Below are 11,582 nucleotides of genomic sequence, written 5' to 3'. Positions count from 1 at the left end.
CCACCATTCCAAAACTTTCTTTAGTCATTTTAAACTATCTAGCTAAAAACCTGTCTATACTGGTTTAAACCTGCTTTAAACTGGTTTAAGATGGTCTCTCAGCCTGACCATGCTGGCTTTACCTGTTCGATCTTAATAGTAGCCTACCTATTCCTTATAGAATTATGTTCATTAATATGTCTGTTTTTAAATGCAAGTTTTTCAGTAAAAAAAAAAAAAAAGTTCATTACAAATTAGTCCGAGCTTTTAATTTCACCTAGCGACCCTCGCGAACAGAATTCGCGTTCGATTGAGGATGTAACCATAGCAACAGAATCCTGCTCGAACGTTTTCCGTTCTGATACATCGACAAATCATAATTACAGACATCCTTTATTACTTTGTAAACTTATTAAATATTTATAGATAGGTATAACAAGTTTTTCACAAAAAAAAAATAGTTTGGTTATAATTATTTAGGCTCGGTTAGGCTGTCAATCAATCCACACTGTACGTGCCATATGATATTTACATCACTGAGAGAGAGAGAGAGAGAGAGAGAGAGAGAGAGAGAGAGAGAGAGAGAGAGAGAGAGAGAGAGAGAGAGAGAGAGGAGATCCACTGGCTGGGATGCAGACTGATAACTGAAGTATATCATCAGTGCAGCAGCTGTCTCAGAAGGAGGTGAGGCGATATCTCATTGACTCAGGTGCGTAGCGATCGAATTCCTGTGCAGATGTTTCCGTTGTTGTTTGTATTCTCTGGTAACTGCAGGTACGGACAGATGTGCGGCAATGTCACTAATGCGAGTACAGGAGGCATTGCATCGTAATTATATCTCATTTGTCATTGAGCGCAATCGATTAAGCCATTAATGCTTATGCACGCTGAATGAAAACGATAGAACAACGAATCTGAATGTATGGCATAAGACATCTATCTTTGCGATGATGTGTGATATTGGCACAATAGTTGTTTTCAGGCTTCTATTTGTTCGCTTTCTCTGGATTTATACTGAAATTAAGATGTTAGTGAGATGAGGGCAATTCAATTAATCTTGTTCTGTATGAAAATAAGGCTGTCTTGTATATAGTCGCATTGAGTTTTAAGGGGGCACAGGGTATCCTAGGTTTGTGTGCAAACACATTGCATCCAATAGTTGTGCTTTGACTAAAGGCGCGTCTTAGTTTCATTCATTGTCATGGTCATACGGTTGTCTGCGCTGTCCGCGGTGCTGAAACCGCCCAAACTTGTCCATGCAAGGACATGAAAGACGACAACCTCGTCAATAAAACTTGCTCATTCTGTGGTTATATGTTTCTTTGTCTTAAATTTGACATGTGAGTCTCTCGTTCGCAGTTATTTTGCAAAGACTGAACGTAAGTTTGCCTTCATAGGAAAACTTCATTGGCAAGGCGTGTGTCGTATATTTGTCTTGCCACTTGACTAACGAGTTTGTAAATCTACAGTTTATCCCTAAACTGTGTAATTTTCTGTCACTAGGGTGTTGTTGTTTCAGCCTACCCCACTAGGTGAGCTCTAACAACAACCGAAAACATGTATTTTAAATTATACGTATTTATTGTGGTGATCAAATGTACAAATAATTGTTATATCACCCCCATTTTAATTAAAATAGTATAATCTATAGGAAATCTTTTTATTCAAAACTGCACATAAAATTATACAACAGATATAAAATGCAAGATAACATTGGCTAACAACTTTAAAAGCATGACAAACTGTCAATTCTGTGCAATCTTTTTGCACCCAGAAATAAGTTGCAAAGTTTTACAACACTTAGACATGGGGTTTCTAGTTTTAGACTGATGAAAAGCTTGTGTGGATGTTCTGTATCAGATTAAACAAGATCTGAGACATTCAGATGTTCTGTCATTTAACATCAATATGATCACAAATGAAATTCTAAACTATTGGCATGATCTGTTTTCTGTTTAGCGCATTATATTTGTCCTATAAATCGATAAACTACCATCTCAGCATTTAGGGAAGTGATTTCACCCATGTAACTCATTTTTAATTGGTTAAACTGTTACAACACAGCACTCCGTTTCGACATCGGTGTTAAATGATTACTCTCTTGCATTACTTTATGCATGCATTTTAAAAAATAGATGCATATTACATTAATGGTTTGAAATAGATGCACTTGTTACCCCTAACTAACTCAGTGTTGTGTTTTCTCAGCAGGTGTCAGGCCGCATTAATGTTGTCTCACGTGCGCATCACGGTTGCTTAATTGAATCTGGGACTGCAGAGAAACGAGCACCGCTGGCACGAGCAGCTCGCACGCTATGCCCGTCACACAATGTGGAACATGGCACGCTTGAAGATGCCCCGTGTCTCGTGCGAACACTTCCCACTGTTCATGTGTCTGTTTCTACCGACACTCTTATCTCACGCGCTTGGGAACATCTACAAGCGCTCGGTGGTCCCGCGCGCGGCGGCCCGGTCTGTCGCCCGCATGGATGGCGACGTGATCATCGGCGCGCTCTTCTCCGTGCACCACCAGCCGTCCGCCGAACGCGTGGCCGATAGAAAATGCGGGGATGTGCGAGAGCAGTACGGCATTCAACGGGTGGAGGCGATGTTCTATACGCTGGACCGTATCAACTCCGACAAGAACCTGCTGCCCAACATCACCCTGGGCTGCGAGATCAGGGACTCATGCTGGCACTCATCCGTTGCTCTGGAGCAAAGCATCGAGTTCATTCGAGACTCTCTCATTTCCATTCGGGACGACAAAGACGGATCTAAGTGGTGCATCGACGGGACGCCTTCCAACCAGCCTCCTCCCAGTAAGAAGCCCATCGCTGGAGTCATAGGTCCGGGCTCCAGCTCGGTGGCCATCCAGGTGCAGAATCTCCTCCAGCTGTTTAACATCCCCCAGATTGCTTATTCGGCCACCAGCATAGACCTGAGCGACAAAACCCTCTTCAAATACTTCCTCCGTGTCGTGCCCTCTGACACGCTGCAGGCGCGCGCCATGCTCGACATCGTCCAACACTATAACTGGACTTACGTGTCTGCGGTTCACACAGAGGGTAAGTCACTGGCGAAACCTGCCGTTCTCACTAGTCCTCTAGCTCAGGGGCGCAGATAGAATTTTTTAACTGGGGGGGACCAAGCTGTCAGCAAATGATTTAAACTCAATTCGTTATTTTCGTAATTTGGGCTTTAACTAGTGCTCAAGTAGTAACTTTGCATAATTTGGGCTAATGATTTGCATTAAAAAGCCATTGGGGGATTGTTATTTGAAATCATGGATAAACAACAATGACCAAAGGTAAACAAAAGCCTACCTGATCACCACTAGCAATGCATGACTGTTATTTGACTAGTATGCCAATCACCCACCAAAACTTCATGTCTTTAGCAAAGTATGTTTTTTTTAAAACATTTGCTTATCTCAGCATACAAAGTCTATCATTATGAACAAAAAAGCAAAGAACCTATGTGCAAATAATAATAATACTAATTGTTTGGTTTTTGAAAAAACGAGGTGATTTTTTTGTCTCTTCATCGCCTTTATATGACATTTATACAGTCAATTTTTTTCAGTTCAGAAAATCACCGGCTCAGCTCAGAAGGGCTGTTTACACTTGGCCACTTCATGCGTTTTCTGTGATGGGATAGCTACCCGATCGTGAAAAGACCAGGTGTAAATGTCCTCCGAAACGCATTTGAGACAGATTTGAATCCGAGCGCTCAAACCACTTCAGGAGGAGCTCTGGGCCGCATCCCAGACGAAACTGGACAAGTGTAAATGCATCTGGTTGTTGAAACCATATATGTAAATTTTACTCCTTCCAAAAATGCTAAAAAATAAACGTGTGAGAGCGTGTTATAGGCTATATGTAATGTTATAGCCAGATATGGCGACGCTACTGGAACAGCATCGCCGCAGACGAGAAGCTGAACATATTCATCAAGCAAACTATCGCAAATCAAAGTGAAAGTAAGTCACAGACGCGGGACCAAGCGCGGGAATTGAAGATCGGATTTAAATCCGTTTTGCAAAAACACGTTTATGTAGGCTATAGTGTATACACATAATGTATAGCGAAAACACTGATTAATCCCCTGTTTTACCGATTTTTGTCGCGTTTCGTAGGGATAGTGAGGGCGGGGGACGGATCGGGTCACTATGAATCTGGGGGGGTCATGTCCCCCCCGTCCCCAGTGCCATCTGCGCGCCTGCTCTAGCTATGAGACATTTCAAACAACTTTTCTAAACATTGTAAATGTACGAATACAGGTAAACTATCTCTCATTTCATTACTGTAACACATTTTGTTTGCCTGTGTTTTTTTTCTTTTTTTTCTGCTATTTGACTAATACTTCACACATTTTTCTGCTAAACCTTTGTAAATTCATAAATTAATGCGAGCAGGTGTTTTAACTTAGTAACGGAGACAGAAGAGTGTTGTAGCACTTTTCTGTTTGTTGTTACACTTAATAAAAAACTCAACTGTAACTTAATGTAGTTTACAACTCATCCCAAAAACTGTGTAAATGAATGCACAGTACATTCTGTACAATCTCTTTAATGGATGGGTTGCCAATGGAAAACAAAGGCATTTTAAATTTTGTGTATTATTTTGTGGTAAAAATAATAATAATTCAATATCCCATTTTATTTTAAGCATTTTAAAATAAACAGAAAATAAAATTGGTAACAAATAGTGTGTTGTGCAAATGTGTAGCCCAATATGTGCAATAACCGGGGGTCCCTCCCCATGATGGTCAGCATTGATATTTGCAGTTTTTGAAACATGCAGATCAAAGCTGGTGTGGATGTTACATGTCAAACTTGATCACGATCACAAATCAAAATATAAGCCACACATTTTACTTATGCATAATCTTATAACTTCTGCTGTCACTTTGGTGGTCAAAGTGGGTTGTGGTATGATGGTGATTTCACCACTGTAACTCAGTTCTAATGGGTTTGACTCCATGTTACTTACAACCCTAGATTGGATTGAGGTTTTGTAAGTCAGGCTTTGAATATAAATACATGAACATGTAACTATATGATTTAAGTGTTAACTTTTTCAATTAAGTCAAAACAATTGGGAAATGCTCATTTGAATATAATGAGTGCACCACTCTTTAAATGTACCTAAATGGTAATTCACTTCCATTAGAGTTGTAGTGCAAGTGGACCAAAGACCTTTTTATTATTTGCATATGGAAGCATGCTTTAATTTCTCCATACATAATGAGGGTAATAATGTATTCTCCCCTTTCCGCCTACAACACACACACACACACACATTTATTTGTTGCTGCCTCTAGCATTGTTATGTGTATCATTTTCAATTCAGTTGATTTGTTTATAAAATGTCCAGAGGTGGAAGGCTTGTCTGTTAAACCATACATTGAGATGATTAATGTATAGGTCTAATCACTTTTTGTTTTCTTTTATGCTGATAGTGTTTTAATTCTGTTTCTCAGCTAGCTGGTGGAATTAAAAGTTTTTTAGTTTTTTAGATTTCTGTCAGCAAACTTCAGTGAGCAAAAAACAATCCAAAATATTATTGAAGTTCAGATGCATGCCAGGTCGTAATGTGATACTAGTTGAATTTTTGTTAGTGATGTCCTCCTGGTTTCTTATTAATAGGCTATGACATGTCTGCCTACTCCTTACAAGTTTATGTTCACAATATTTGAATTTCCTAAATTAAAGGGGCAGCACAGGCACAGATTTAAATAAGCAATATAATGCTGATGCTCAGTTCTCTGTCCTGTTATTTTGGTGATAATAACTATGACTTTTCCCTTTCAGGAGAGACTCTGTAATGGTTTATCAGTCATGAACTGTAGACAATAACTCATTAACACAACATCAGCAACTGTGTCGGACACCGCTGTCTGTTGCTCATAGTAACAGCAAAGATCTTTGATTACATTAATTACCCAGCCAAATATAAATTAATGTCTGGTTTAGAGACATTTTAATGGCCTTATTTAAACAGGCATCAGTTTTACACAACCTTGCATGCCAATCTTTTTGAAAAGATAATTGTTTTGATGTAAATCCTGCTGAAAAATCGAACTAAATCTACAGCCTGCTTGCTGGTCTCAACTGGTTTAAGCTGGTCACCCATCCTGGTCTTCAACTGGTTTGGCTGATCTCCCAGTTGAAAAGTGCTACAAAAATCCCTCTAAGAACAAATCATGTCAGTATTTTCATTAGTTATCACCAAAACAACAGAGCAGTGAACTTTGAGTACAAGCATCAAATAGTTTTTTTTTTTTTAACTGTGCTTGTGGTTTACCGGAGAAACGAGGGTGCCGCCATCTTAGAATCTTGTCTTTGAACTTCCGTTTTTTGCGGTCGCTCTGTATATTTCTATGGCGCTGCTGTCCAGGAGTAGGCTAATTAGCTTTTGAAGTGGATTTACTTAATATAAAGTTAACGAAAGTTATCATGAGGACTGTAATGTTTAAAGGAGATGACTTAACAAATGTTAGTCGACCGGGAAGATTTTAAAACGAGCCGTTCATTAGGCCTGTCACGATAACAAATTTTGCTGGACGATAAATAGTCCAAGAAATTATCGCGATAAACGATAATATTGTCGTTCTGAGACCATTTTCATTTCATATAATTATAATGGCATAATAATGCAGGTACACCTTTTCAACGATCTATAAACTTTTATTTCTAAAGAATATTAAACATTGAAAACGGAAAACATTTTAAATATCCCAAAAAATGAACAAAACAACCAAAAACAATGAAAGCAATGGACTCTTAGTGTCTGTTAACAAAATAAATGTCTGTTAATAAATAAAATGAAACAAAATTGCACTTCAAAAAATATTAAACATTAGGCTTTAGACATTATTAAATAGTGATACATTCCATAACAGGCAAAACTGACAGTTAGGACCTTTGTAAACAAATAAAAAAAAGCCTCAACAAGCCATATCGCACAATTTTGCACTGTTACTCCTGTTACTTTGTCCTCCTGTTACTTTGTCAAGTGATTGTGTACTGTCGGGAAGACGGAGACGCACTTTATTGCGTGCATGCTACGCACTGAAAATACTTGGTTAGGATTAGGGGTGAGGAGTGCGTGCGTATTACACGCCATAAAGAGCGTATCATATGCACGCAAAAACTATTTTTGGCGTATAAATGGCACGAGAAATAACATTCGTGGTATAGATACGCATTTTCATGTGATCGGGCTCGCTGTCGCAACTCACAACTAGCGTCTTCTCTCTCTCCCGGCAGTAGCCGCAAACACTCCCGCCGGCGCTTTCCCATACAAAGACCATGTGACTGACAAGCGCCGCGGCGCCGCCTTCTCACACAAAGACCATGCAACTGACAACAAGAGGGTTCACTCCTCCTATACGCTAAAGAACCGAGCGAGAGTGGTCATCCAGTCTCTTTGGTAGAGAGAGAGAGACGAGGAAAACAAACAAGCATGCAAATGGAATTATCGCGGCCGGAAAAATTATCGAGCTCATTTTTTTTTATCGTGCGATTAATCGACTTATCGACTATCGCGACAGGCCTACCGTTCATTCATAAATACGCAAGATCGCTGTGAAAATACAGACCGGAAGTCAAAAGACAACGATCGCAGCGCTGAAAAGGGGCGGGGCTACATAAGGTCAAATGCTATTGATATGACACCAGGAGGACATCACTAACTTTCGTTTTTTCAACTGAAGTATTTGTTTCAAATCAGATTCACATGATCTATCAAAGATGAATGAATAAAAGCAAGGATTATAGTGTTTGGTATCTTAACTCACAGGTCTGTTTTTTTCCCCCACAGAATTTTATGGACGTGAGCAGAAATGCTAAAATGAGATGCCTTTAAAAATGAAAAACACCATCGTTCCCTTGTAGAAAAAAAAAATACAAGACAATAAAACCAGTATTGCCTTTTTTAACTAGTAAACCTTTTGGTCTTCTCACTTTGTAGGACAACCATATTGTGTACCATGCAGTTTTATTATTTATGGTTACACTTCATTTAGATAGTCCACTTTAGACATTCTACTAACTATAAGTAACTTTACAACTACATCAACTACATCAACTAACTATCATTATAGTATTAGTAGACTGTTACGGTTAGTAGAATAAGTTGACATGTACTTGAAATATTGCTTCTAGTCAGTGGAATAATTTGAGTGTTAGGAGATATTAAAGCAACACTAAGGACATTTTTTTACCTTAAAATAATGTTTCCAAAATCGTATCAGTGGTTCATCAAGTGGTAACAGGGTGAAAGGCACTTCTGCAGTCGCTTTGCAGCCCTATATCTGCTATAACCACACCGTGCAAGTTTGCCAAACCGGGTCGCGTTTCTGTAGTTCGAATGAGACATAAGAAAACTACAAATTTGACTTGCTTTACATCAAGCGTTACAATAGTCATTATTTAGTTTTTCTTCGTTTCTGATGTCGCAATACATCATACTTTCATGAAATCATGCAACATACTCTACCCTGTCTGTGGACATCGTTCATTCCAAAGCCGATGCTAGATAAACAGCGAGTGTGTGTGCGACAGTAGGCTGCGGGCAGCGAAATTATTTACGACAGCGGTAATGGACAATTCCGCTTCCAACCTGTAGGGGGACCGAAGAGGAAAAGTTCCTTAGTATTGCTTTAAGCAGACAGTACTAATACTCTAATGACTAATAATGACTAGTGAGAAAGAGAAAGCTACAAAGGGATAACCTTAACCTGTTCCAAACAACCTAAAGAAAGAGAGAATGAGAGAGAAAAGGGATTGTTAGAGAGCCACAGACCTGTGAATGTGCTCAGATTGTCACTCCACCCAGACTGACCTCCAGACAGTCATCAGTGACCAGACACACACACCACTCATCTCTCCTGATAAGACAGAGCCACTGTTCTTCACTGTTCTGAGTGACCTCTGCTGCACTCACAATAAGATGTAAATTTCGCCTGGCAGCCCAGATGTAGAACGGAACGAAAGATGTTTTAAGTGTACCGTCGTGAGCTGCAGGCTTTTGTACAGACCCGTTTCTGATTCATACAATATTTTGAAAAGGACACAGTGTGTTCAAGTGACCTATTATGGTAATTTTCTGTAATTCTCAAGAGCACCACAAAGTGTTATTGGTGCCCTACTTGTCTAGTTACTGTACAATGCCTGTGGAATACAATTAAGGGATAATGATCAGTCAGTCGGTCCTTAACTTAAATATTGCTTGGCTACTTACTCGATAAATAAACAAATGATTATGGAATAAGAGAAGAATGAGAGGGCAAAGGGATGAGTGACTTAAAGGGATAGTTCACCCAAAAATGAAAATTCTGTTGATGTTTTTGAAGAATGTTTCAACTTCAAATCTGTCCAAACCCGCCATTGACTTTTATTGTGTGTACACAAAGGCACAGAGACCTTTTGTAATTGATCTTTGTTGTGTGTGTCATAATCTGGAATAACATGAGGGCGAGTAAATGATAATAGAATTTTCGTTTTTTTGGTGAACTATCATATCCCTTTAGGAAATGTTTTGCAGTTTAGAATATTTAATTTCAGAATGCAGTAGTCAACCAATCAGAATCAAGTATTCCAAAAAGGCATGATAATGACCTTTTTTTTTTAATTTTGTGTTTCTCATTCTAACTGTATGACACCATTTTGTATCCTAAATGGTGGTGACCATTTCTCCATTTCATGTCTTTTTCAGTTGCCTGTCTGCCTGTCATTTTGTGTCCTCCATAGTCAACTGTCATCCATTTCTTATCCTGGACTCTGACTGTTCTGACAGGTGTTGGATCAGTGGCGGTAATCCATCCTCCATTCTGTGTCTTTGATTAAAGCTGCACTAGTTTCATACGTGTGTTCATATCCTTTATTAACCGTCCTACATTTTGTGTCTGACCACAGGTAACTATGGTGAGAGTGGCATGGAAGCCTTTAAGGAGTTGGCCGCAGACGAGGGTCTGTGTATCGCACACTCTGATAAGATATACAGTAATGCTGGCGAAAAGCACTTTGACCGTCTGCTTAATAAACTGCGGGAGCGTCTGCCCAAAGCCCGCGTGGTCGTCTGCTTCTGTGAAGGAATGACTGTGCGTGGCCTGCTGATGGCCATGCGGCGCCTTGGGGTTGCTGGAGAGTTCCAGCTAATTGGGAGGTAAGGTTTTACCAAGAAAAAATGCATCCCTGAGAACGCTTAGCTATAATTTGCTCATGTTCGATCACGTCAGAGGAATAAATTGCGAGCTTTGAAAGAGACACAAAGGGCAAACGAGTCAAAATGCAAAACACCCACACTGTCTTGCTCATGGTTATATCACAATTGAATCATTTTTGGTGGAGCAAAATACTTTTGCATATTGTTTGCAAAATACGCAGATATGATTCTTATACTGTCAATAAATATTATTACATTTTATGTGTTGCTTTGAGTGATCTATGTGTTTCCAACCATGGCGAAAGAAGAAAAGACATCGGAATGCTTGGAAATAAGTGTTGCTACTGAATGCAGAAGTTTCCAGGGAAACCAGATGAGATTAAATATGAACATTGCGAACAGAGGCGCTTTTCACACTTTTCGCCACTAATGAATAATTTGTGATTCAGTAGCTGGCTCACACATCCCTGGAAACTGCCTCCTGCTTCCTGCCTTTGTCTTATAGGGTGTCAGTGTTTGAGTTTATGTTTGGGTGCGTGTGCCAGAAAGGCTCGTCACTTGATTTTAGATCAGGCATGGAAAAATGCTGTGGGCTGAGTATTAAATATTCAATCTCACAGACTCTCAGGAAATGAATCTGATGGCAAATAACAAGTAGGCAAGCAAAAGTTGATCTTTGGTAAACCAACCTCATCTCATGCATCATGTCATCACTTGTGAATACTAAAATATAATATATTCATTATTGTTAACAAAATATTAGATATAATATTGTTAACTAAAACTATGTTTTTGCTAATTGAATTAAAGCTATAAATATTAGATGAAAAACTTGGTCCTCGCACCATCAATGCTAAAAAAGAAGAAGAAATATTGCCTTGACATGAATGGGTAACACTTTAATTTACAATCCTGTTTCGCATGTGCATGCTATGTACTTATTGTAGTAATGACAATAACTGGGTAATAACTAGGTAGTAAGTAATAACCCTGAACCTACCCCTAAACCTAACCTTAACCCATGTTGTTACTTTACATTACTCAGTATATTCGTATAAGTACACTGTAAGTACCTTAAAAGTGCACGTACTGTAAAATAATGTGCAACCCATAAATGAGGTGAATAAATTAGTTGAAGTACTAATATTGCCGTGAGAATATTGCATATTTACATATTGTATAGAATTTTTTTCTGTAATCAGCTGTCATCTTGCCATTTGTTTTTAGATGTGTGTCTTCATAGGGAGGAATAGGAGTATTATCGGTCACAGAAGTGTAGAGCATTAAATGTAATGTTTTACATTTCCATATGTAATTTATTCCTGTGATGGCAAAGATGAACTTTCAGTTGTGGTCAACCGATACATCACCCGATATTTTTTTAAATATCCCAAAAAAAAAAAAAAAAAAAACTAGAAATGTTGCCCTGGCATA

The 11,582-nt window shown here is 38.9% G+C and overlaps 1 protein-coding gene across 1 annotated transcript in view; it reads left to right on the top strand.

Moving 5' to 3' along the window:
- Positions 1-2,308: 2,308 nt before the first annotated feature.
- The window catches only part of grm1a (glutamate receptor, metabotropic 1a), a gene marked incomplete at both ends in the record, with an annotated part of 30,867 nt that continues 21,593 nt past the window's right edge, over positions 2,309-11,582 (top strand). Inside the window, 2 exons of the mRNA XM_081377881.1 lie at positions 2,309-3,044; positions 9,899-10,148. Coding sequence (XP_081234007.1) covers positions 2,309-3,044; positions 9,899-10,148 — 986 coding nt within the window. The remainder of the gene's footprint in view (positions 3,045-9,898; positions 10,149-11,582) is intronic.

Source organism: Scardinius erythrophthalmus, assembly GCF_964197995.2.
Source record: "Scardinius erythrophthalmus genome assembly, chromosome: 11".
NCBI lineage: Eukaryota > Metazoa > Chordata > Actinopteri > Cypriniformes > Leuciscidae > Scardinius > Scardinius erythrophthalmus.
This window is presented reverse-complemented; position numbering and strand designations above follow the sequence as displayed.